The sequence below is a fragment of the Carassius carassius genome, chromosome 30 (genome assembly GCF_963082965.1).
Source record: "Carassius carassius chromosome 30, fCarCar2.1, whole genome shotgun sequence".
In the NCBI taxonomy this organism is placed as follows: domain Eukaryota; kingdom Metazoa; phylum Chordata; class Actinopteri; order Cypriniformes; family Cyprinidae; genus Carassius; species Carassius carassius.
In genome coordinates this window covers 14240929-14268229 of record NC_081784.1, presented here as the reverse complement: position 1 = coordinate 14268229, position 27301 = coordinate 14240929, and the positions used below count along the sequence as shown (strand labels likewise).

At 36.8% G+C, this 27301-nt stretch overlaps 3 protein-coding genes across 8 annotated transcripts in view; 2 read left to right on the top strand and 1 right to left on the bottom strand.

The window, feature by feature from the left end:
* LOC132110695 (adenosine kinase-like) overlaps positions 1-20754 on the bottom strand; it is a 160210-nt gene extending 139456 nt beyond the window's left edge. For 2 of the 4 annotated variants that reach the window (XM_059517521.1, XM_059517523.1), the window contains exons 1-2: positions 20573-20749; positions 563-637 (exon numbers count right to left, since the gene is read on the bottom strand). In XM_059517521.1, the coding sequence (XP_059373504.1) occupies positions 563-637; positions 20573-20628 (131 nt within the window). In that variant the 5' untranslated portion in view covers positions 20629-20749. Of the gene's footprint in view, positions 1-562; positions 638-1839; positions 1920-20572 lie in introns of those variants that run through there. The other 2 variants (XM_059517525.1, XM_059517524.1) reach the window with 2 other exon arrangements.
* Positions 8048-13650, top strand: LOC132110694 (uncharacterized). Of its 2 annotated transcripts, none has more exons than XM_059517520.1 (8): positions 8048-8883; positions 8975-9198; positions 9408-9964; positions 10053-10363; positions 10705-10796; positions 11023-11195; positions 11289-11503; positions 12393-13650. In XM_059517520.1, the coding sequence occupies exons 1-8, from the start codon at positions 8736-8738 to the stop codon at positions 12647-12649; spliced, it is 1977 nt and encodes a 658-aa protein (XP_059373503.1). In that variant the 5' UTR covers positions 8048-8735; the 3' UTR covers positions 12650-13650. The 2 variants fall into 2 exon arrangements, with proteins under 2 accessions (XP_059373503.1, XP_059373502.1); XM_059517519.1 differs by having other exon boundaries at positions 10618-10796.
* Positions 20755-21398: 644 nt separating the features above from the next.
* LOC132110692 (AP-3 complex subunit mu-1-like) lies at positions 21399-26479 on the top strand. Of its 2 annotated transcripts, none has more exons than XM_059517517.1 (9): positions 21399-21523; positions 23046-23326; positions 23495-23666; positions 23746-23883; positions 23995-24080; positions 24603-24736; positions 24837-25044; positions 25184-25328; positions 25918-26479. In XM_059517517.1, the coding sequence occupies exons 2-9, from the start codon at positions 23054-23056 to the stop codon at positions 26016-26018; spliced, it is 1257 nt and encodes a 418-aa protein (XP_059373500.1). In that variant the 5' UTR covers positions 21399-21523; positions 23046-23053; the 3' UTR covers positions 26019-26479. The 2 variants fall into 2 exon arrangements, with proteins under 2 accessions (XP_059373500.1, XP_059373501.1); XM_059517518.1 differs by having other exon boundaries at positions 21463-21523; positions 22941-23326.
* The last annotated feature ends 822 nt before the right edge of the window (positions 26480-27301 follow it).

Genomic DNA, 27301 nt, shown 5'->3' with positions numbered 1-27301 from the left:
TACAGTCAAAGTCTGCCACAGGTCCAGCAGGTTTAAGATTACCAAACCTGTTTGCAATAGTGCAGACAATTAGGAGCCAATAAACTATAGTTTTGATTGTTTTAAAAACAATTTGATCTACAATTTGATCAGAATGATCAGCTCACACATTTCCAAATGAAGAACTCACAAATGAAGTGATCTTATACAAAAACCAGTTAGACCGGAGTGCCTAGTAGTGCTAGAACGGCAATCTGTGACCTACATGCCAAACATGGAGTGTCCATGGCACATGCCGCCTCCTTAGAGAACAAGGACACTTGGCCTATAAAATGTAGTAGGTTTAATTCCTTTACAAAGAAGAAAAATAATATTATGAACCCAAAAGCTACTGGGCTTGCAGCATCTCTGCAAATCTAATATTGGCTGACTAAAGTTCAACCACTCAGTAACATGTTTAAAAAAAATAGGATTGAGCTCACATGTCACAACACGCTGATACAAAAGCAAATATACAGCAGTGCCTAGCCATGCAATCAATTGAATTAAAATCAAATTGAATTTAAAGAAACATGTGACTTACTTGTCTAGAAAGTCTTTGTCCACCACAGCACTGATGTCAAGCAGAGGGTTTCCCATCCCAAAAAGGGCATTTTGACTGCAAAAAAACAAAACAAAATGTGTGCCCGGTTAAGACATTAGGAAAACATCGGAGTAGTTCTGACAACAGAAGTAAGCAGAATTACACTCAAATAATATGCACATGGCCTTTGTGATTCACTTGCATTATGTTTCTTCTAAAAATAGCAAGGAGATTTCTTTGACCTAGCCAACTATTTTCAGCATGTTCACCAAAAATTAAAAAAATGTGCATAACTCAAGCATTTTTGTCTTGAGGGACTTTACATAACAGAAATGCATAAACACAGAAGATCCATTCGAGCATAAACTACAGCACATTACACAATCTGAAGAACGTAAGCATTGCTTTTTAATGAAATCTATGATGAGCTACAAGCTGGATATTTTGTCTATCAGATGCAGAAATACTCAGTATTTGTTTAGCCAGACACAAATAGTTTTAAAGCAGAAAAGCATGTCATAAATGTTTCAATCTAGGCACTAAAACATTTAAGAAACCATTAGACAGCCATCACATCTAACAAACCAAGCATTCAAACACGTGGCTGAGTGACTGACCGTTCATTCACCCTGGATGAAACGTGTGGTGGAGACCCTAAGATTAAAACTTTGCCTCTAATAGATTGTTGACAGATGTGATAACATTGCTTTGAGTAATGATAAAAGCCTGCATGCCTTTCCATAACATATTATTCATGTAAATAAATAAGGGAGCACTTCCAAATACTATGATTTCTACTGACACAAATGAGCAGGCAACAAAATTCGTCTAAATGATCATTTGTACTCCTACATTCAAAGAAAGACAGTTGTTGGGGAACGTGTGAATAAGCACAGATGTGTCAGTGTGGGAGTTTGTGAAGCTTGTTGTGCTCTAAAACAGATGTTTAGGGGGTGCTGTTCAGTGCATAAAGAAATATGTGAATATCATATTTGTAGTGACTAAAATAATCTCTCAGTACAACTAAAAGTAAAAAAAAAAAAAACTGCCATCCTAGAAACACGGTAAATAAGCAAACTATCCAGAAAACTATAGCATCAGATCTTGTGAGCTTCCATTAGCCAAAACATTCAAAATATCACCAAATTCTCTTAAAACAACATGCTATTTGAGTTGGAAAATTTGTTTCTATTTACATCATGGGCTAACAAAATTATAAAACTTATAAAATTCGATAAATAGCTGAATAGGTGTCTGACTATCCGGTGTAGCCCTACCTTACTGTAGGCATGAAGATGGCTTGAGGTGATCCTCACTGGAATTTAATGACAGGCAGACAGCGAGAAGCAACCGGCTGCAGCCTGCAAAGCGAGGCGGGGATGAATCTGGGACGTGGCTGCACGTGTCACCCCTCCCCATACCTACTCTGATTGGTTTGATTGTCTTTCATAGGCATACATGATAGGAAATGTTTGCGTGGTTGGTGTAGGACGGAGTATGTCGTTTAAAAAGCTAAAAACACTGTGTAGTTTTAAAACGCCTTCATTATAATGCACAGAAGAAGAAGAAAAAAAACATTAGCCTGCAACTTGCCATGTCCCTGAAATGATTGCTTTGCTAAATTAAGCCTATCTTTAGGCTAACAGATGAACAATCCACTACATTTAATAAATGAATTGGGTTGATTATCCACAGTGGGAGGATCAGGTCTTCAGATAGAAGAATTAATTATGAATTTAAAAAATTTTGAAAATTTGATTATTTCATAACATAAGAGTATGAGAAAAGAAATGAAAAGGATGTATCAGTATTGTTTTAGGGATGCACGATATATCGTCCACCATATTGGTATCGGCCGATAAATGTAGATTTTTCTGTTATCATTATCGAACCAATGAGAGAATTTGGCCGATATCTTAGAGCCGATAAATAATGCATTATGTCCTGCAGAGACACTTCAGATACACACTGTTCACCATTATGGTTTTTAATTGCTTGAAAAATTATTGGAATTACTTCAAATGAAAATACAGTGAACTGCAACATGTGCAGGGCAAGTCTGTCATATTATAATGAGATCATTAGCTACTGTAAAATAACAAAGGAATCTTTGTTCGCCGTGTTTTAGCGCATTGTTAAGGGAATAGCGCATCCACAATGGATTCAAATGATTAGCACAGTTAAGTTTGCTTGTGCATTAACAGTCTTTTGTGCATTTGTACGTTGTAATATTGTGTTTATTTTATGCATTTAAATCAGATTTTTCTCAAATAGAATGCGTTTGGTTAAGCTATAGGCCAATAGAGCATGCTTCAGTTTGATAGTTATCATCTTTAGCTTAGCGCACGCAGCTCAAACAGCAGATTACAACATTAACTATGAGATCGTCATATAACATTATAACGAGAACACTATTATAATAAAACGTTATGAATTCTTTCAGTTTGGTTTCCGTGTTTCAACGCGTTGTTGTGGGAAGAGCCAAGAGCGAATCCACAACAGAAGTTAAACATTCTGATTAGCACGCAACTTAGTTTGAGTACACGTGTGCATTTGCGTCTTTTTATACATATAAGTTGTAATATTATATTTGTTGTATAAATATCTGTATATTTGATGCGTTTCCTTGTGTTAAATAAGCTGGCAGCACTTCAGTTTACCGGTGTTCATTCAGCTCTTCAGCTTCAGCACACACAGCTTGTGTACAACAGCAATGCACACTAGGGGTGCACCGATCAAGATCGGCCGATCATTAATGCGCATCTCGTCAGTAAAGCCGGTTCTCTAATCAGCTGTAAATTCCATCAGGTGCGTGATTTCACATAAAGCAGCTGTTACTACACAGAGCCGTTTTTAACTGACTAGCTGCGCATATAAACGCTGATAATGAACGTGGATTTGCGCAGCTATTCAGTTAACAATGGCTCTGTGTAGTAACAGCTGCTCAATGTGAAATCACGCACCTGATGGAATTTACCGCTGATTAGAGAACCGGCTTTACTGACGAGATGCGCATTAATGATTGGCCGATCTTGATCGGTGCACCCCTAATACCACTAATAACACCACACCACTAATAACTATAATTGGGAATGTCATGACCAGAATAAAGAGAATAATACCGTAATATTTTTTTTGGGGGGTGGGGGGGGGCTGCGCGTTGTTACATTGGGAAAGAGCCAAGAGCGTGTCCACATCTGACTATTCGGGTTGTAGCGCGGGTGCATTGCAATATTGGAAAAAGGCTACTTCTGTTTTAAACTGTGAAGGCGAGCCAGTGGATATCATACAAGTAACAAGCAACGTGCAAACTTTGTGCAAGTCAAACTTATGCTGGTGAACGTCTTCCACCATAATAGTGAAAGTAAAAACTGATGGCGCGTTCAACATCTGACGCACACATTAACAGTGTGTATTCTCTCAGAGACGACAGGAGACAAATCTCCTAATATGTGGTATATCTGTTTTAATTTATTTCTTTCATGTTTCTCTTGTGGCCCAAACATAGTGAAAACAATGAGAAGAAATGCATTTTATGTTGAACAGATTATTTTTGAAAGTCGGTGCATAAAATAAAGCTACTTTTTTGTTTTTCTGATAAAGTGTTACTGAAGTGTAACAATTTTATTTAGACTATAGGCCTATAATTTATTGCAGGCTATAATAAACCTGTTTTAAAAGACATTTTAAAAACATTTTTAGTGAAGATTAGCCTAATAGCCAGAAAATAACCGGCCTACATTAATTGGAAATGCCAAATATTCTTAATAAGGACAATATTTAATGATTTTGACATTATCTCTGGCTATAGTCCTTACATGATTATCGTCTTTCAACACACTCCATCGTCAATCAGGCTCTCAAAAAAATGGGGATAAAAATGTGGATTTAGATTTATTGGCCAACATCGGTTATTGTCTATAATGAAGGCTTTGTAAAACTGCAAAATGTTTTTAGCTTTTTAAACAACATACTCCGTCCTACAACTACACACACATTTCCTATCACACGTGCAGCCCCGCCCCAGCGGGGTGTACTTGGTGCTGATTGGCTGACTAGCAGCCGGTGCTTAGTTGTTCCCATAGACAGTAAAAGAAATGGACACAGCGACCCCATTGGATTCAACGGAGAAAAATGAAGTCAATTAGAAGCAAGCACTTCCTGGGGGTCGGGCATACTCAGGCGGCAAGGAAGTTGACCGGAAGTTGAAGTCGGCCGGGTGCTGCCATCTTGTAGCAGAACTTCACTTGCGTTAGCATCCCATTGACCTCCCATTCATTTTGGCGTCACTTTGACAGCGAATAACTTTACATCTGAGGCGTTTAAAGACTCCATTTGTCCATGATTTATTTCTAAAGATACACGACAATGTATAAAAGGCTCCATTACCTTCTATGTTACATTATGGCCCCGTAGAAACAGTTTTTGTATAAATAGGCTAACGATTGCGTCATAACCACTCGACTCTCTGTCGCATTACCGTACAGACAGGAGGAGAAGCTTGCAGGCAATTAACTTAATATGGCGTACTGGCATTACATTTTAAAATACTATACAAAATAATTAATCAGAATACTTACTCCTTCTTAGGGCTGTCGCGGTTAAGAAATTTCCTCTGCGGTTATTATGGGTGGCTCAATAGTGCGACATGCGGTATTACCGCCGTTTTTTCTTTTTTTCATACCTAATTTATCCTGATTTTGCTGCATACAAAGCTCTATTGTTGAGTTATGTAGCATATATTGTTGCTTTTTAACTGACAGAGACACGTTTTAAAACATTTTTGTTTATTGTTAAATGCCAAACAGCAACAAGAACATGCGTTTTCCAATACATTTTTTTTTTAAAGAAATCAAAGAGTTCTAACATGTATTACACGTATTTGCGCGCGACTTTGGACAGAAACGGAAATCTAGACTGATTATCGCGCCACCACTGGCCCACCAGTATGGAAAGCCAAATGGGTCAGAATACGCGTGCTTTTCAACGCCGTATTCATTTTAAAACGCCGTTTTCATAACGCCGCCAGGCGTTAAATAAGCGCCGTTACGTGATAAGTTAACGCCAGACGCCACCAGGCGTTAAAATAACGCCACACGCCGACCGACGTTAAGTTAACGCGACACGCCACTTAAGATGCAAATTTATTCGCTCATCTACATGGACACACCTCTCATGGCTACGAGGACTCTACGGCAAGTCAGAGCATCCAGTTTGCAAGAGCGCGAAGATGGCAAGAAGAGCCCTTACAATTGTACATATAGGGGATAAATGCCCCTGAATAAGCTTTTGTCTCATGAAGTCTCATGAAGTGAAAATGTGGAAATGATTTTATTCAACAGTTAAATTAATAAGGAAGTAATATTATTATTTTATTATTATATTATATTTTGAGTAGGATATCATTTCAATTTAATAAATAGTTGGCCATAGTTTTACAAAAATAGAAATTCTGTTTATTTACATTTACTCAACCCAATGTTGTTTCAAACCTTATGTCTTTATTGCGTTTGAGGAACATAGGAAGATATTTTGAAGAATGCTGATAACCAAACTGTTTTAGTCTGTAAATATATGTTGATTCAGATGCAACTTCTGAAACAAAGCATAGCATGTGTAAACCTAAATTAAATATACATTTTTAAAGCTACATTTTGATTCTGTTTTCTCATTCTTTGCTTTTCTCATTTAACACAATTTGGCTATATGATAAAATATCTTTTGAGGGTACTTTTTCTTCCTTTTTAAAACATAATAACATATGATAAACTGAAATCATACTCAAAAGTAGATACCTGAATTTTTACAATAAAGCACTTACACACACACACACACGTCTGGTCAGCTATCCTTGTGGGGACTCTCCATAGGTGTAATGGTTTTTATACTGTACAGACCGTATTTTCTATCGCCCTACACCAACCCTACCCCTAAACCTAACCCTCACAGGAAACTTTCTGCATTTTTAGGTCAATTTAGGTCCCCTCCGTGACACGAGTCCCCATGAGTCTGTGTGTATTCAGGTTTAAGTCCCCACCAGAATAGAAAAACAAATACACACACACACACACACACACATATATATATATATATATACATATATACATATAATGAATATTGTTATTACATGACACAAATGAGTGTAAATTTGGAAATTATTACAACAGTTAAATAATAAATTTCTTGTAATATATTCCAAAATATATTTATAATCTGTGTTGGAATATATATATATATATATATATATATATATATATATATATATATATATATATATATATATATATATAATGACCTTTTGGATGTATTTCATTATAAATCTCTTTGTAATCTATAATAACATTACATTTATTTCATATTTCTATATGTCCTTCTTGAATATTAAGCAATTTTGGCCACATTATAAATACTTTGTGAAATTGCACATGCTAAAATATAAGCATTATTAATGTGTTTAATAAAAACATAAACATTAATTAGTGAAAAGAAAGAATTATTTAATAAACAATTAGAATGATTAGTACTTGTCTCTCATTGGACTGATTAGCCTATCTCTCAAAACCTTTCTTAATTAGTTGTACAGTATTGCATGATTTGTAGATTATATTTAATACACTTTGCGTAAACGTTTGCAATTAGTTTTTAAAAGGTAACATTAAGGTCTTAAGGCGTCTATGCTTACATTCCTTTATATATATATATATATATATATATATATATATATATATATATATATTCAAAGAGTTTTCTTTATTTTCATGACTATGTAAACTGTAGAGTCAGACTGAAGGCATCAAGGGCTATTTGAGCAAGAAGGAGAGTGATGGGGTGCTGCTCCAGATGACCTGTCCTCCACAGTCACCGGACCTGAACCCAATCGAGATGGTTTAGGGGTGAGCTGGACCGCAGACAGAAGGCAAAAGCACCAACAAGTGCTAAGCATCTCTCTGGGAACTCCTTCAAGACTGTGGAAGACCATTTCAGGTGACTACCTCTTGAAGCTCATCAAGAGAATGCCAAGAGTGTGCAAAGCAGTAATCAAAGCAAAAGGGGGCTACTTTGAAGAACCTAGAACATGACATATTTTCAGTTGTTTCACACTTTTTTGTTATGTATATAATTCTATATATAATTCCACATGTGTTAATTCATAGTTTTGATGCCTTCAGTGTGAATCTACAATTTTCATAGTCATGAAAATAAAGAAAACTCTTTGAATGAGAAGGTGTGTCCAAACCTTTGGTCTGTACTATATATATATATATATATATATATATATATATATATATATATATATATATATATATATATATATATATATATATATATATATATATATATATATATATACATTATAGGGCGATATTTGACTCCTTAAAGATTAGTTTTTTAACCTTTATAATCCCCTTTTTCAAACTTTATTAAATGTATTCCATATTTTAAAGCCAAAACATTTAGATTTTAACTTAGCATCAACATTTCATCTTTGCCATGCACTTAACTTTTTTTGTTGCATTAAGGAATATTTACAGACTTCATGCATAATAACGATGTTATGAGATTAATGTTTAAAATATGAAGTTTTGAATATAGAAATATTAAACAATTTAAATGACTCAATTTATAAAATGAAACTGAAACCGCCAGTAGGTGGCAGCATGTCACTGAATCATTTATTAAATCGATTCGTTCAAACGTCTGATTCATTTATGATTTTAAGACAGCACCGGATGTAGTGTCTGGCGCGTTTTTTAGATTGTTAGGTCATTATTAATCTCTTTATCAGAGAACAACAAAGATGTCTGGTGTACCTAATAATTTTAGAAGACGTCTCAGTGGGATTAGGGATCGCATAAATGCCCAACTTGACAGTTTACTTGAAGCATCACCAGCAGAGCTTGGAGAACAAAGTCTTGTGGACAGGTAGGGAATGTCTGTCTGCCTATCTATCTATCTATCTATCTATCTATCTATCTATCTATCTATCTATCTATCTGTAAAATCTTTAAATAAAATCTATTTATTAGCCCTATAAATTAATTGGATGATTTAATTCGACAACTTAAATCATGACATTATAATAACAAACAATAAGTATCAAACTTACTTTATCTCAGATCATTAATTAGGTTATAGCAAATATGTTTAAATTTCGTAGTAGAGTTATGTTTAAATGTTCTCTGAAAGGTTTGAGATGTTCCGCAACGAACAGCCGTTGCATGGTCCTGCTCGTCCCAGAAGGACGCGGAGGAGAAATGTGACATGTACATTTAAAGTAACTCTTCTCCGCACTGGTATTGATCGGTTATCTTCTTTGAGAGGTAAGTCCTTTGCTTATAATGCTATTCATGAAATTGTCATGTTGATTGTAAACAAATTAAACTAACAGCATTTCACATTGTTGACCAATAGATGCCATTGCCAGTCAGAGACTTGTTGTACAGAGAGAGCAGAGTGAGACACAGTTTGCAGAAATTCTCAGAAGCACGTTTCCACAGCTTCAAGGGAGAGAGTTTGAATTATGCAGGGTTGATGCACAGAGGCAGGTTTCACGTTTGAGTCTGGAGTCAAAAACCCCAGCAGCCATAATTGCTAGTGGGCAGCTAGGAAGATCGGCACTTTATGTACAAGAGAAGGTAATCTAATCTAATATTCAAAAGGCCTCTTTGTGTCTGCAGTATTATGTAGAAACTGTGTTCCTATTGTTTGATCTATTTCATATCAGTCTTCGTTTTTTGGACAGCCTAATATTTTATTGCTTCCTTTATATTATGTATAAACAAAAGTGCTACAAATAGTGCAATAGTACATTCAAATGAAAGATCACAGTTGTTCAATTTTACAGAGTACTTATGCACTTGCACAAGTGAACTCCTCTCCAGCTCCAGCCGTGGCCTCCTTCTCATCTCCAGCCGTGGCCTCCTTCTCAGCTCCAGCCGTGGCCTCCTTCTCAGCTCCAGCTCCAGCCGTGGCCTCCTCTCCAGCTCCAGCTCCAGCCGTGGCCTCCTTCTCAGCTCCAGCTCCAGCCGTGGCCTCCTCTCCAGCTCCAGCTCCAGCCGTGGCCTCCTTCTCAGCTCCAGCTCCAGCCGTGGCCTCCTCTCCAGCTCCAGCTCCAGCCGTGGCCTCCTCTCCAGCTCCAGCTCCAGCCGTGGCCTCCTCTCCAGCTCCAGCTCCAGCCGTGGCCTCCTCTCCAGCTCCAGCTCCAGCCGTGGCCTCCTCTCCAGCTCCAGCTCCAGCCGTGGCCTCCTTCTCATCTCCAGCCGTGGCCTCCTTCTCAGCTCCAGCCGTGGCCTCCTCTGCTGCTCCAGCTCCAGCCGTGGCCTCCTCTCCAGAAGTTTCAGTGGCATTTTCTTTACTCAGTCCAGACACAGATATTTATATCTCAGATGAAGATGAGTATGAGTAAGTCAATTGATGTTGTTAGACATGTATTTATACTGTAGTTGGATCAAAAGACGGAGTAACATTCTCTTTTATTTATTTTTTTCAGTGTTGACCTGAAATCATTGTTAAATACAATGTCAAACAAAGTGGATTTTACAGCTGCACCCATTTCCAACCAAATCAATGTAACACGATGCAACATCCTAGACAGTGGCATCAGAGCCTTCCGACGCCAACGTTTTAACCCTGAGGCAAAACTAGATGTTGTGTTCAGAGATGCTGATGGGATTGGTGAGGGAGCCGCTGATGAGGGTGGACCAACGAGAGAATTTTTAACTTTGCTGATGAGGGAAATCCACTCATGCGAAATATTTGATGGAGAGGACTGGAAAAAAACACTTGCCTGCAATTCCAAAGGTAACCTCCTGCCTAATTTGTGTGTGTGTGTGTTTACATTAAGCATTTTGGAAAAATAGTTTGCCTCCTTTATAATTTTCTGTAATTCTGCACACTTTCACATTGAATGTCATTAGGTCTTTATAAAAATCATCTTTAATTATTAAAATTAAAACATAGTCCCCTATGAAAAAAGTGATTAATTTTTTAAGAAGCACCACACATTTTCTAAGCATTGTTTATAGACATAATAATGCTTTTCCCATGTGTTACAGCACTGTACAATGGAATGTACAAAATAGTTGGACGGATGATAGCTGTGTGCCTGATACATGGTGGTGTGGAGCCAAATTTTTTTTCAGAAAGACTGTTCTGTCAGGTGTGCAACCTTCAGCCCCCAGTACCAGACCTTCAAGAGATTGCTGACTATGACTTCAGAGCAAAGATGACCAAGGTTAGTTTATATATTGCACATTTTCATTTATGCCAGCTGTTGCTTTGTTAGTAACTGTAATTTGGCGATAGTGGTAATATCTTAGAATGTTTAAATTGTTAACCTTAACCTTAAAAAGCTCTTACTTAAGGGTTTGTGTGTGCATTAAATATTTAAATGTTTTATATAAGTATTTTGTTTCTTGTATTTAATGGCTAATTTTGTGTTAAATTCATTGTCAATTTAGATCCAGTTGGCACAGAATGTAAATGAAGCACAGTGTGCTATAATGGAGGCGTCTGACCAATTAAGTATGCTGGGGTCTCTATGGCACATCCAGACGCTAGAAGACAGAGACAACTTAGTGGAATCAGCTACCAAGTTTTTCATCGAGAACAGGTTGAGGGATTCCTTGGAACAGTGAGTATAAGAATGTACAGATATTTTCACCTGACAAATTACCAGTACTATTTTGTCATTGTTTCACATTTGGTACATGTTTTGCTTATCTAGATTTAAAGAGGGCCTGGAGTGTCTTGGGCTTTTACATTTGATGCAAAAGCATCCTCAGCTCTTTAAAGAAGTATTTATGTATGAGGAGAAGCCACTTTTGGCCGAAGACATATCTGCTTTGTTTAAAGCAGAACTTTCTCCAGTTGGCAGCAACAGGAGAGTAGTGGAGAGTAGAACAATCTGTTTCTGGAGGGACTGGCTCATAGAAGTGGAAGGTATGAGATCAAACTGAAGCTATGTTGGATCTCTCTCTCTCTCTCTCTCTCTCTCTGTCTGTCTGTCTATCTATCTATCTATCTATCTATCTATCTATCTATCTATCTGTCTGTCTGTCTGTCTGTCTGTCTGTCTGTCTGTCTATCTATCTATCTATCATATTTTTTTAAGATAAATTAAATAAAAATGTATATATGTTTGATGAAATCCCATAGCTCATGTGTGCTTTTAACATATTATCCCTGTATTAAAATGTATTTAGTTGCCACTTGAACAAATCTTTCATACACTTTTAAATATATACTGAACCATAGCACACCTTTAACTAATACACTTATAAAACACTTGTATATTTGGTTTACTTTATCTGACTACACTTAAAATCAATTTATATTAAGTGTACTTATGTGGTACAGTTGGGAAAATGTACTTATATTTATTAAAAGTTTAATTTAGGATTACTATATAAAAATCTACTAAGATTGAACTAATTTTTAATGTAATGAAATCAAACTTTAGAAGTACACAAATAAAAGTCCTCTGTATATTTTTGTGATAGGATACTTTATTTCAATGCACTAAAAATGAATTTGAGTATTAGTGCTACTTAATATACTTTTTCAAGTGCAAGTAGAAATACACCTTTAATTAGTGTCTATATAAAATATAATCTTATTTAGCACAAAAAAATGAATTTACTACAAAAGTACTTGCTTGTTTTTAAGTATTTTTAGTACATTCAACTATACTTTATTGTTATCTGGGATGAGGATACTTATATGGGTTTGGAAGAACATGAAGTACAATAAACTGTGACAACTACTTTACTGGTATTCTGTATCTGCAAAATGGTCATTAACTTTTTTTTTTCCTGTTCATTTTTACTAGAAGGAACTGCATATCCCCTCACCTTAGACAAGATTCTTGGATTTGTGTCAGGATCTACTGCTATTCCGAGGCTAGGGTTCCCAGTGGAACCCAAATTGGAGTTCTTACACCCTCAAGAGAATGAGGCCCCTAAAATTTTTCCAGAGGCAAATACCTGCAGCATTGTCTTGAGGCTACCAATCCATCCCAGCTATGAACTCTTCAGAGAAAACATGGAAAGTGGTATTTTGCAATCCCCCACTTTTGGAGTGATGTAGAAAAATTGTGTTGGCTGTTACTGATGTAATAGTTTTAAATATTTTCATGTTTTAAAGTTTTATTATGAAACATGAAGAGCTAAATTGGCACACCACTGCTCTAAGAGTAGAAAAATATTTATATTCTCACCAAAAGTGACATTTCAAGCCTACAAGCTCTTCATCAGACAATGATCACATACATCAAACTAGAGTGACATGATCACCCACATGACCCCCCGCCCCCCAAACCGAATGGCAATCAGATAAAGGCAATAAACATAAAAGTGAAAACAACCATTAACTACAAATGCTGAACCTCAACATATTAAAAAAAAAAAAATACTTGCAAAATATACATAAAAGAACAATACTTTATCTCTCACAAAAATCATTAAATAAAATGCCTGATGTTAAGAAAACAATCAACATCAAGATAGAATCAAATGTAAATTTGATTCTATAATTTATGTATACTTTACAGCTATTTTTTTTATATAGGCTTAGGTTCAGAATTTGTAGTTAGTGGTTGTATTCACTTTTAGGTTTGTTTATTGCCTTTATGTGAGGTGATTTCCTGATTGCCCTTTTTTGGATCATGTGGGTGATCATGTCATTCAGGTTTGTGCTATATATAAAACCTGAACTATGTATGTGTTCATTGTCTAATGAAGAGCTTGTAGGCTCGGAATGTCACCTTTGATGAGAACATAATACTTTTGGAGCTGTGGTGTGCCAAATTTCTTCTTAGTTTTAGGTATTTACGTGGTTGAGCACTCACATTAAGCCCTTCAGCCTGTTGGATGTGTGCACTTCGATTATCTAAAGTTATACAATGGACATTTCATCATACAGTTCTACTACAGCTTTTTGATGTTTGTAGGGGTTGCTAAGTTTTGTCCCTTTCTCCAGTTCTGCTCTGTCTTGGGATATCTGATAAGAATCCACATCTGAAAGTATTCAGATTATACTACAAATTAATGAAATTTACATCACAATTACAATAAAAAGTTGTTTATTAATGTGATTTAGTGTTTTTTTTTTTTTTTTTTTATCTCAGGGATATGACTAGCCCTTACATAAACTATAAATGAGTCAGGAAAGTAGAGGGGAGATACCGATCAGAATATGACACATGCCATGTAAAACACTTCAAACAAGTAACAGTGACACTGTTAAATGTCAATTTACATTCTTAGGTTTTCCACAAAAGAAAGGACATCTTTAAGTACATTTACTCCAAGATTTTCCCGGGGACCTTCAAGTGGATCAATTTGTTCTGTGAGTTGTTTCATCTCATCATCAGTCACAGTGAACTGGTTTGGAGGTACGGTAACTCGTTCAAGCCAATGCACATGAGATACCGCTCCAGATACAGAATGACTGTCACCACCAACAAGCTCTGCTGAATTAGTCTCTCCTCCAGTGGAGTCTGAGGGTCTTGCAAATATCTCCTGCATTGCAGTACTTGGCAGACTCTGTTGTGCCAGGCAATCCCGGACAAAGATTTGTAGAGGTGACTGGTGTCTCTCGGTTCGTAAACCATGATTGTTCCACTGGTGTTTAAAATTTGTCAAGTCTTTGTTAATTCTTGGGATGTAGACATATTGCAGAGCCCACATGTGCATTTCATTATCTACATCCACAATGCCCTCACTCTCAAGAAAGTGGAAAAGGTCATAGTACACATTTGACACCCCACGCCACAGATCGACCCAAAGTCTTTCAATCCTCTGATTGTGTGTACTTCTTCCTCTAAGAGCACTCCCTCGTTCAGTGCCTCTGAACAGGTTCATGAACAAGCACACTGCATTGTTCTCTCCCCCATGGTCAGTCCTTACTCTGGAAGGGACTCCATATTTGGAAATGGCATCCAAGAAGCAGTTCATGACAGTGCTGCTGCGATTGTTGTTAGATGCTTGGAGAAAGGTGACAAGCCGACTGTAGCCATCAATGGCACCATGAATTACTATCCTCCATCTAAATTAACACAAATACATAATTACTTAGTTGAGCATAAAACCTGCATTAGACAACAACAAAATATCCAATGAAGGGTGTGCTTTAGATGTTCTACAAGAGCACTGTTACATCCATTTCAACAACCCTTTTTATGCAGCCATACTGATTTCTGTTAATCAACTGCTTAATTCTGAAATTTAGACTTTTAAAAACAAATTTTAAATTTAGTGACTTAATGGCATTTTGTTAAAGCAACAGAAGAATAAAGTGGTTAAGGCATAATGCAATGTTTAAGATTGCATTTAAAAAGAAAATTACCTTATTAGTTTGTGATTTCCATCAAGATGCCATAAAGAATTAGGTCCTGCGACACGGTAGGACCTTCTACGTAGTCTCTGAGACATTGCTCTGAGAGCTGCAGCCCTTGGGTTGACACGATGCATACTGCTCCGCACTCTGCACCTCTGAACCCGAATTCCCTCTGTCCTCAGTTGTGCTCGAACTGCCTCTGGTCCAAGTTGGTCATTTCCAGCCACTATATCCCTAATTTTTTCATCTAAATCTGCATCAGATATATCTGAGTATGAGGAAGACTGCAACAGATTGAAGCACCTGGAAATATATATCCAAGCATTTTAACATTTAATAGGAGCGCTAAAATAAATCAAAAGTTGCACTCAGCATTTTTCCCAACTCATTATGATCTAATGAGATGAGTACTCCAGTCAGCCTAAACATATGACATTTTAATCTAGGTGGAGCAAATTCCCAAATATGTTTCTATTGTTATAAAATGCTTTGGATAAAAGTGTCCACTAACTGACTAAATGTAAATATAAATAAAATTCACTTTATTAATCGGGTTACACAGTGTAATTACACATTTAAGTACTAAATAATAATAATAATAATCTAGATGCACTTACTATAGGGTTGTGGTTAGGAATAGGATTAGGGTTTAGTTTATGGTCAGTATCATGTAATTATGCACACTACATGTAACATATGTAACTGGGATAAAATAAAATGTTTCCATCATTTTATTAGTTTTGCATGACAAATACACCTGTGAACAGGGTATAATGTGTGTAGTCAATGGATATTAGTTATTATATTATATAACTTACCTTAAACGTCGCTTGACTGTGGATATGGAGGTGTGTAGAATTTGTGCAATCTGTTTTACAGTGAAGCCACAAGACAACAAAAATGACAGCTGATCCTGTGTAATGACATAAGATGGTGCACCTCTGGATCCACTACGAATCAGTGGAGGTCGATATACAGTGCTGTCTGTAGAATAATTATAATATATTGCTTTTATAAACAATTATAAACAGACTTCTTAATTTTTCCAATAGTTTGTATGTCTGTGTGATATGTTATGCTTAGCAAAATTATTCAAAATATATTACTGTAGATGTCAAGTTACTGGCCATCAAAATCAGACAATCTAACTGAAGTTTACTGTGAGTAATTAAGATTGTTTGATTGCATTTACCATCCTGTGCTCTTGGTTCAGAAGTTTGAATCTCCTGAATAAAATCTGATACTTCATGGATGATCTCATCTGCTGCCTGAGTATGTAGAAGAGTCCCCTTTGCCCATTCCAGGCTCCTCAGCATGGTTTGAAGTCTAAAAAGTAAATGTTTTTTTTTTATTATTATTATTTTTATATTAAATAAATTAATAACAATACATAATTTTTTGCTTTGTTTTAAATAGTATATCATGCTATGTTTTTTTAAAAAGAAAGAAAAATAACCTCAAAACTTATTTTAAAGTCTAAAAAATGTTGTTCTAACATGTTGCTTTAGAAAGAAATATTCAATTTACATTTAGGCTACACTGTCAATTTTTTATTTATTTATTTATTTATTTATTGAAGCTGCATCTGAATCATTATTTACATACATTTAATGACTAAAACAGCTTGGTTACCAGCATTCTTCAAAATATATGTTCCCCAAAAGAAATATAGACATTTAGGTTTGAAACAACATTGGGGTGGGTAGATGTTAATAAAAAGAATTTCAATTTTTGAGAAACTATATAGCCAATATATTTTAAACATAAACTAAAAAAGATACTCACTGCTAGTAGGTGTCAGTAAATGTTTAAAAATCATTCAGTCCATTCGTTCAAACGACTGATCATTTTCAAAGTTGGAATTATTTGTGATTCCTGTAATAACTATATGAGACAGTTCATTCTGGCATTTCCAGCAATGCACATTTTGTGTGTCTACCTAATCAAACACACCTGATTTAACTCATTAGCTCATTAAAAGAAACTCAGGGGACTGAAAAGGCAGTGTCAGATAAGGAAGACATACAAAATGTGCAGTGTTGGGGGATGCCCAGGTCCAGGGTGGAGAAACACTGTAATGCATCTTGTTTGCTTCCAAACAACTGCATAAAATGTATTAAGATGACTTAACATAGTTCTGGGGCATAAAAGTTAGTAAATTGTGTTAAAAAAAATATTGTGCCATTATTGTGCCATTAAAATTAGCAAGTTAAATCAACAGCTCATGTAATCGTGTCTATCAAAACGTGACCGTTACAACTCTAACTAAATTATTTTGGAGAACATAAACACAATCTTTACCTGTTTAATGATGACTGAAAAACAGCAGGCCCGGGATTATCAGACAGTAAAAGGCGAGTGCAGTCATTAACAGTGTGTTTACACTGCAAAACAAACGCTCTTCTTGCCATCTTCGCGCTCTTGCAAACTGGATGCTCTGACTTGCCGTAGAGTCCTCGTAGCCATGAGAGGTGTGTCCATGTAGATGAGCGAATAAATTTGCATCTTAAGTGGCGTGTCGCGTTAACTTAACGTCGGTAGGCGTGTGGCGTTATTTTAACGCCTGGTGGCGTCTGGCGTCAACTTATCACGTAACGGCGCTTATTTAACGCCTGGCGGCGTTATGAAAACGGCGTTTTAAAATGAATACGGCGTTGAAAAGCACGCGTATTCTGACCCATTTGGCTTTCCATACACCAGGACAGTGGATTCGCGTTGGAGTCCATGCACTCCTCAAGCAGATAGCGTGTGTGAGCTCGTTATCTGCTCACGCTCTCTTGGGTATGGGCACTGACGCGGAGGTTGTCCGTGACTTCAGCAGGTATGCCTGTTACTTTCACGGCTGTATTTTACAGATTTTGCAAAGGCTTCAGCTACTCCTAACTGTCGGCCGGTCTCAGCTGTTCTTTTTGATGTTGCTCCGCGACCTGATGTTTGAGGGGGCAGCTGCGCTGGATGACAGGGGACACTCTAAAACGCTAAACATGGCTTAATGTACTAAGACAGTGATATTAACAGACCAAACTCACTAAAAATCATACTAATAAAGTATACTATCTATAAAAAAAAATCAGATGAGCCCTGAATATGAATGCAACTCGTTTAATAACACGTTAAGCCTTTTCCTCCCATAGAAAACCGTTATAAGAAAACGCTTAATGTGGCTTAATGTACTAAGACAGTGATTTTTAAAAACCAAACTCACTAAACATTATACTAATAAAGTAGTATACGATGTACAAAAAACAAAATAGATGAACCCTGAATATGAATGCAAGTCGTTTAATAACACGTTAAGCCTTATGATGGTTTTCTATGAGAGGAAAAGGCTTAACGTGTTATTGAACACGTTGAATTCATATTCAGGGATCATCTGATTTTTTGTAGATAATATACTTTATTAATATGATGTTTAGTGAGTTTGGTCTGTTAATATCACTGTATTGTATTAAACCACGTTAAGCGTTTTAGAATGTTCCGATGACCTCAAATTAGATGTATTGCCGCGTCACAGGAACCTTTTTTGCAGCACATTTTGCATATCGGCTCATCTATATTCGCTGGCTCGCACTTTTCATTGGGTTGAAAGCCAAAATGTTCCCAAACTGGCGACGTGACATTAGGTTTTGGGACAAGATTGAGCGTCTCCCATCATTTCAGCCAGCCTATTCAAAACAAACGAAGCACCGTTTAAGTGGCAAATTGAAAAAAAAAACAATAAGGCCACAGCCTCATTAAAAAAACAAAAAAAAAACTGAACACTGCGGTTGCCGCGGTTTCTGCGGTTGCTATCTTTCCTCTGCGGTTTGCTTGTCAATAGCGCGGTATTACAATATTGCGGTTATCGCGACAGCCCTACTCCTTCTCACTCACGCCAAAGAACTCCCCGCTCAAGCTCGCCGTCTCTGCAAGATTAACGATGGCAGTTTGCACGCACAGCTACTAGTAGATTTACAAATGTCAGACAGGTTGCTGACGTCATCAAGCTTAGTTTGAGTCTGCGCGTCAGAAACGGAAGTGCTAAAAATAGCTAAAAACGGGCTTCACTTGTCTCAATTGAGTTCCAATGGGGTCGCTGTGTCCATTTCTTTTACTGTCTATGGGCGTACTGCGCAGACTCAAACTGAGCTTGATGACGTAAATGTCATGTGAGCAACCTGTACGTCTTCTAATCGCTGTGCCAAGAGAAATCTGAATCACCCACCGAATCTTGCAGAGAAGGCGTGCGTGAACAGGAGCACATTTTGGTAAGTATTCTGATTAATTATCTGCCTTGACTTCATGCCTCCACATCCCCCGATAGCCTCATAGACAGTAAAAGATTGCATGCGAGCTTCTCCTCCTGTCCATACGGTAATTTCTCTACTGTGCGACAGAGAGTCGCTGGTTATGACGCAATCTTTAGCCTATTTTTTTTTTTTTTTTTTAGAAAAACTGCTTCTACGGGACCATAACGTAAGATACAATGTAATGGAGCCTTTTATACATTTTCGTTTCTTTAGAAATAATTAATGGACAAATGGAGTCTTTAAACGCCTCAGATGTAAAGTTATTCGCTGTCAAAGTGACGCCAAATTGAATGGGAGTCAATGGAATGCTAACAGCAGGTGGGGGTCCGCTAGCCAATGGCGGCGCCCAGGTGTGCTTCAAAAAAATATGAAACCCTGCCCCCCTGGTTGTTCCCCCTTTATGATTTTTCGTGGGTGAAAATTTGGCGCCAAATGTAAAAAATAATCCTAAATATACATATTAAACGTTAGTACTACATTTGACACTTAATATACATATTAAACGTAAGTACTACATTTGACACCTAATGTGCAAATACAAACAATAATGTTATACAAACAATAATGGCCAATATGCAGCTGTGACCTAACCGTATTCATACATGACAGTGTGCAATCATTGACATCTATTCTCAACAGCCATTAGACGAATACCTACGGTAACTTCTATTAGACTCATATCTGAAATTTCATAATGAAAACACTACTAAAGGCACCGCGTGTCTGAGAAGGCGGGTGTCAATAGGTTTGGTACAGAAATACCAGCCGGAAAGTCATCTACACCGCTTGCAACCAACATTTGTAAATCGAGCATAAACTATATTATATATTCATGCATGCATTGATGTTATATATGCATGCGTGTTCCTTAATTTTGTGTCAGCATAGAGCTGGAAGACTTTCTGTTTAGCAGAGCCCGACTGCATAACAAAAGACACGTGGAGCCGGAGGGACGCACTCCAGTGGTTGATAGAAAAAAAACACTCAAGGACAACGGATGTTCAAAAGCATTAAACACAACAACACGAACTCACCAGTCTCCTATGTATAATTAAAGTGATCGTGGAACGCGTTGGATGTTGTACATTCATAAAGAAATGCCCCATGATCACGAGTTTTCGAGTAAGGCTTTGCAGCATTATCGAACCGAGTCATCGGCATCGCTCTATGAAGGGAAAATGACAGATATATTCCTCTCCAATGAAACAACAATGTGCCTTTGAGAGAAAAAACTGAACTGACAGCACGTGGACTTTAAATGACAAGACTAGACTTCTGACCTAAAAGTGCTCGCAAACAAACCACCCCGTGTTTAATAAAACACCAAACACACGTTTGACTCCGTCAGTCTACACTATTCAGCCGATGCTTGTGTTTACTGTACCTGAGCTTTTTTTCATCGAGTTTAATCCTCTTGGCTTTAGGTTTATCGGACGCCATGCTGTAGTGTAATAGAGGTCTCTCAATTGCGCTCCAAACACCTTGCTGCGCGAGTGAAGCATCTAGAGACGCAGCAGCCGGCAGATAGTTCTTTTGATTCGATTCCTTTCACTGAATCGATTCACAAAACCGTTCAGAACTATTCCTTCACGAACCGGTCTGAAACGGTCCGAGCTGTTTCTTTTACTGTGGTTCTCACGGACCCACTGAACTGAGAATCGTGTCTCTCGATCTCATCCGTTTCGTAATGTGCCAAGGACCGATGAGTGAGCTGCTAATACAATAATTCGACTCTATGTTCAGTGAGTCAGTAGATATCGCGAGTGAACCGAAGATTTCACTAACAGGGGGGATGTTACTTTAATCGCCAAATAGCAGAAATGTAACAAATAAATCCTACTGCAAATGTTTGAATTTGTAAATAAAAACCCATTTAAATCAACTTTAATAGAAAAACGTAATAAACAGAGTGTTTCTGCACACCAGGAACCACGTGATAATGTAAAGAACCAGTGAATATGTTCAGTTGATTGTTCTTTGAAAACAGTTGTTCAAAAGAACCGATTCGATTAAATGATTCCAGCCGTGGAGAGAAAAATTTGCCACAGACACATAGCTGTCCCTGTGCATTGCCGGAACAAACAATATATATTCCCAAGCTAATATAAACTTTATTTAAACACATGAATTGCAGAGGTATCGTTTAACATTTTTGACCTTAAGCTCTTTTCACGAGAAGCAAATGTTTGTGTTTTAAAACGACTTTAATATTAATTCGCTACAGGCATAGATTCGAACGCATGAACCGTGAACGATGAGTGAGTGACTCCTCGCCTGCTACATTAGCAAACGGAGGATACTGTCTGACAACATTAATCTAGACAGCTGTCTATAGGTATGTATTATTTAGAAATAAGTTTAGATATGTGTAAGTTAGTTATGAATAACCGACTGCCTGTGTTTGTTCGCCTGAACATTATATCCTTAAATAATAGGTAGATATAGGATATCCTGTAACTCTTCTTTCAGGAAACAAAACTTTATGCTTTTGTTTTTAGTATTGTCTGAGTAATTATTGTTAGCTATCACACAGTCCTGCATTGTCTTTAATATTTAAATAATATCTATGTTACAAGTTTGTTTGCGACCAGCACAAATAACGTTAGAACGTTAACGTTTCGTTTGAAATGTAAATTGTTTGATAAAGTTGATTGCACAGAGCTCAGTAACGTTAACTTAAACGTAGCTTCATAAAATGCACAGTGAACCGCATTTATACCTAACATCTGGTCAGTATAATTTCTTTTCAAATAAGTTTTTTATTTTTATTATTTTAGTGATTTTAGAGTAATAAACGTTGATATAACATGGATAAAATTTTAAATTTTTAAATCTTAAATTTTATATAGAGAGTATTTGATTTGGATATAAAGCAGATTAGGAAGATATAAAGCAATAAATGGGTAGGAAATACATTTGTGGGTTTTGTGCTAGTTTACCTAGCTTAAAGGGTTAGTTCACCCAAAAATGAAAATTGTCATTAATAACTTACCCTCATGTTGTTTCAAACCCGTGAGACCGTTCATCTTCGGAACACAGTTTAAGATATTTTAGATTTAGTCCAAGAGCTCTCAGTCCCTCCATTGAAACTGTGTACGGTATACTGTCCATGTCCAGAAAGGTAAGAAAAACATCATCAAAGTAGTCCATGTGGCATCAGAGAGTCAGTTAGAATTTGTTGAAGCATCGAAAAAAAACTTTGGTCCAAAAATAACAAACATTACGACTTTATTCAGCATTTTCTTCTCTTCCGGGTCTGTTGTGTTCACGACAAAAGAGAAGACAATGCTGAATAAAGTCATAATTTTTTGTTATTTTTGGACCAAAATGTATTTTCGATGCTTCAAAATATTCTAACTGATCCTCTGATGTCACATGGACTACTTTGATGATGTTTTTCTTACCTTTCTGGACATGGGCAGTATACCGTACACACAGCTTCAATGGAGGGACTGAGAGCTCTCGGACTAAATCTAAAATATCTTAAACTGTGTTTTGAAGATGAACGGAGGTCTTACTGGTTTGGAACGACATGAGGGTAAGTTATTAATGACATAATTAAAATTTTAGGGTGAACTAACCCTTTAATGTTCTCAAGGGTCACTTTGATTATCCACATAAATACAAAGTTTTATTATTGCACACAAATACAAATATGGGTATAATGAGTCTTATTTTCCCAACAGTTATCCCAACAACTCTTTTATATTTAGTTTGTATGACCACTGTTATAAAAACTCTTTGTCTTCTAGGCATATATCTCTCCAAACACTGGAGTAACATAGTAGCTCATACCTGCTGTTAGCACGGTGACTCCCATTCTAACTGTCCCATTTATTATCCTGTCGCTCTCCCAGCCCTCATCATGATTCACAGCTTGTTTCTGATAAACAATGCTGGCGATTTATTCCTGGAGAAACACTGGAAGAGTGTCATAAGCCACTCCGTCTGTGATTATTTTTTCGAAGCACGAGAGAAGGCAGTGGAACCTGACAATGTGCCTCCTGTCATCCGCACCCCTCATCACTATCTCATAACCATCTACCGTGAGAAGATCTTCTTCGTTTCTGTCATCCAAACAGAAGTGCCTCCACTCTTTGTAATAGAATTTCTGCATCGGATCGCAGAGACATTTCAGGTATTCATAACCCACTTGACACTGTGGCATAGAAAATATATGGGTTCAGAAAGATTTTATTTTAAGCAATTAATGTTTTTATTCACCAAAATTGGTGTGCGTTTTATTATAGATCTCTTATATTGAATGTGTGTTGAATAATATGGTGTTGTATAATAATTTATGCAGGACTATTTTGGAGAATGTTCTGAAACCACTATCAAGGACAATGTGGTCATAGTCTATGAACTCTTGGAGGAAATGTTGGACAACGGCTTCCCCCTCGCTACAGAATCCAACATCTTGAAAGAACTCATCAGACCTCCCACAATCCTGCGGTCGATGGTCAACACCATCACAGGTAAGACACCACACACACTAACTCAGGGTTTTGTTTATGGCCATGTGATGTTGAGTATCTAAGTGTAAATAATCTTCAGGCAGTAGTAATGTTGGCGAAACCCTCCCTACTGGTCAGCTCTCCAGCATTCCATGGAGAAGAGCAGGTGTGAAATATACCAATAATGAGGCTTACTTTGATGTGGTGGAAGAAATCGATGCCATCCTGGATAAGTCTGGTAAGGATATTTTGATTTCACTGTATTGTATTGTATTATATTGTTCATTGTATTATACTGGAGGTATCTACTTCCTTTCAAGGTTAATGTTGGTGTACTCTTCTGTTTCAGGAACTACAGTTTTTGCAGAAATCCAGGGAGTTATTGATGCTTGTGTCAAGCTTTCTGGAATGCCAGACCTTACTCTCTCATTTATGGTGTGTTGTGTTAAAAAGTGTAAAGTTGTGATGAAACCAAATCAGCGACATGTCTTTTCTTTCATATTGGGATGTATTGGTGGGAAAATGTAGGGTGGAGAACTGGATCTGTCCATTGGTTGTTCATTAGAATTTTGGATGTGGCCATTGCACTCAAAAAGGAAAGCAGATGAATGCAAGCTTGTAGGGGCTAGGTTTAACGCTTTCACCAAAGGTCAAGTTATAGACATTTTCATTAAACATTATGATGTCAATATAAATAAATAAAACATAGACACAGTCTGATAAATTGTTCACAATTACTATAACATGCATTAATGGATAGTAAAAAAACGAACAAAAGATGAAGCATTATACTTTTATTTAAAACTATTTTAATCAATATTTCTTTCCTTGTAAAATTATCATGCATGCAGTTTTTATGATCTCACTTAAATCAAGGGACTATATAGCACATGGACTTTTCAGCATATTTTCAGAAATAATTTTTTTTGAACAAAACTGTATGTTCCCTATCCACAGAACCCCAGACTCCTGGATGACGTGAGCTTCCATCCATGTGTCCGTTATAAGAGATGGGAAAGTGAGAGAGTTCTCTCCTTCATTCCCCCCGATGGAAACTTTCAGCTCATGTCGTATCACATCAGTGCGCAAAAGTAAGCACTGATTTGAAGTAAATGGTTAAGCAATAAACTTAAAACATGTATTAAAGATATTTAGATATTGCCTATTAAAAGTTTTTACCTGTTTTTGCAGCCTCGTAGCAATCCCGATATATGTGAAGCAGAACATCAGTTTCTTTGAGACTGGCTCTTCAGGACGACTGGACATCACTGTGGGTCCAAAGCAGACCATGGGAAAGACTGTGGAGTGCTTGGTAGTGACCATACACATGCCAAAAGTGGTTCTCAGTGCCAACCTCAATGCGACTCAGGGAACCTACAACTATGACCCTGTCACAAAGGTCAGATGCAACTCTCTGTTTTCCATTTTTATTGATTTATTGTAGTTGTGTTATTCTAGTAACGTCACAGCTTTTGATCATTTGAAACACTATTTTTCCCTTTGATGTTGGCTAATAGTTTCTGAATGTTGTCTTGTAGATTCTGTTGTGGGATATAGGGAAACTTAACCCCCAGAAGCTTCCCAATCTGAAAGGAAGTCTAAGTCTGCAGTCTGGAGCTCCTAAACCAGAGGAGAACCCAAGTCTGAACATTGACCTGAAAATCCAGCAGTTAGCCATCTCAGGTAGGCTAGGGTCCTTTATCAGCTTTGGTCATTATTCACTGCCAGCAGCAGATTGTGATAAAGCACCTGTTATTAACATGCTTTTAAAAAGCACAATAAGCTGCTATAACCCTACTTAATTTAATATTTTCATCTCCTTCCACATGTTTGAATGTGATCGCTGAAATACACAACTATCAAATGCATAGGGTCAATCTTTTTTTTTTAGAATTTTTACTTCTATTCAGTAAGGATGCATCAAATTGATAAAAAATTACAGTAAATGATATTTAGAATGAAAAGTTTTTTTTAATGCTTTTGAATTTTCTGTTAAAGCGTTAAAGCTACACAGGTTGTAAAATCTAATTATTATGTGATCCAATGAGCATTGAGAATGCAATGAGTATGACATTGAAAGAAATCTGATCTTTTGTAGAGAGGGAGTTCACATGGTCGATGTCACAAACTTTCTTATTTGAATAATACTTAGAAATAGTGTACAAAAATCCCATTTCCAAACTTGTGGACCCCCATGTATGTTATGTAAAGCACCTTAAAACACTGGTACATATATAGTTATGCTTACATCACTCTCTCGTCTGCTTCACAGGATTGAAAGTCAATCGTCTAGACATGTATGGAGAGAAATATAAACCATTCAAGGGTGTGAAATATGTGACCAAAGCTGGGAAGTTCCAGGTCAGGACATGAGGCCAGCTGCAGAGTTTCACAATGATATGCCAAAAGTGTATTAGAGGTGCCATTTTCTAAGTGACAAATCAGACAGGAGTGCAACCTTGTGCACAGTCTCCCTTAAGTTTTTAAACCATTGCAGTTACATTTGTTATTGTAGTTTTTATCTTTCTTGTTTTGTGGGAAGCAACTGGGAATTCGCAAGAAGTCTTTCCACTGGCGAGTATTTGGAGAGCATATTCTTTGGGAATCTTTTACTTAATATCAACATTCCAATAGTCTTTTAACACTGTATTATATTAGATTTAAGGTACTGTAAATCTCTGCCAGAAACACATTACATTAATCAAAATACTGCTCTACAGTCTTTGATGCTGGCACAAAACAGTACCCGAGTTTCTGCACATATTCACAGGCCTTATTTTTTCATTTAAATTTATTTACCAGTTCAGTAGCCTTTGAATGAAAAAAATAAATAATATATATATATACATATATATATTGAGGATATATATTTACACACTCAAATGGACTTTCTTTAAAAGAACAGTCATGCTTATAGCAGGATACACAGTGATGCAAGTGATACAGTGATGCAATCTACTATACAAGCACATCAATGCTCAGAGGTGAACGGAAGCTGTATCAGCTTGAAAGGCAATTTACACTTAAATTAGTTTGCCACACGCAAGCACTATGGAGCCATTATGAGCACAAGTGATACAATCTGTTCGGTTGCGCTCACTTGCAGTGATACACTAGATATGCAGGTCTGACACCTTAATGAAGTTTTGAGGATTTGCACAGAAGGACACACAATTGCATTATTTTGTAAAATGTCAAGGGAACTGCATTTTAAGATATGTATTTAAACCAAAAGCCTTCAGATTTATAAAGTTTGTGAACAAAATGAGGTCTTTGTGTGTTTCCACTTCTGACTTATAACTGTGTATTATAGCTTCACTTGAATATGTTGGAAAATATTAGCAATGAATGTCTTTTAAATTGGTCTAATTATTGAAGTGCAGTACCTTTTACAAATTAGAAAGTAACTCGTCCCTTTATTGACATATTTGGGGAATGAAGTTTCCAAACAAAACACCTTAACTTTTTTTTATTAATCTGAGGCACATAAGATGTTTTTTTCTGTGACACTGAAAAAAAAGTCAACATTGGTGTCATATATACATTCACAAAGCAGTGATTTTCACCCTTTCCAAATGTCATCAGAACCCACAACATGCTATTACACGTACAGATACAGCCCTGTAAACTTTCATAACGAGGCACTATATTGGGAC

Bases quoted from the DNA above. Each gene is read 5' to 3' on its own strand.
- LOC132110692 (XM_059517517.1), top strand. From the start codon at position 23,054: ATGATTCACAGCTTGTTTCTGATAAACAATGCTGGCGATTTATTCCTG. The intron at 24,737-24,836 runs GTAAGCACTGAT...CTGTTTTTGCAG, and splicing joins TATCACATCAGTGCGCAAAA to CCTCGTAGCAATCCCGATAT. The intron at 25,045-25,183 runs GTCAGATGCAAC...GTTGTCTTGTAG, and splicing joins ACTATGACCCTGTCACAAAG to ATTCTGTTGTGGGATATAGG.
- LOC132110694 (XM_059517519.1), top strand. From the start codon at position 8,736: ATGTTCTCTGAAAGGTTTGAGATGTTCCGCAACGAACAGCCGTTGCAT. The intron at 8,884-8,974 runs GTAAGTCCTTTG...GTTGACCAATAG, and splicing joins TCGGTTATCTTCTTTGAGAG to ATGCCATTGCCAGTCAGAGA. The intron at 10,797-11,022 runs GTTAGTTTATAT...TTGTCAATTTAG, and splicing joins TCAGAGCAAAGATGACCAAG to ATCCAGTTGGCACAGAATGT.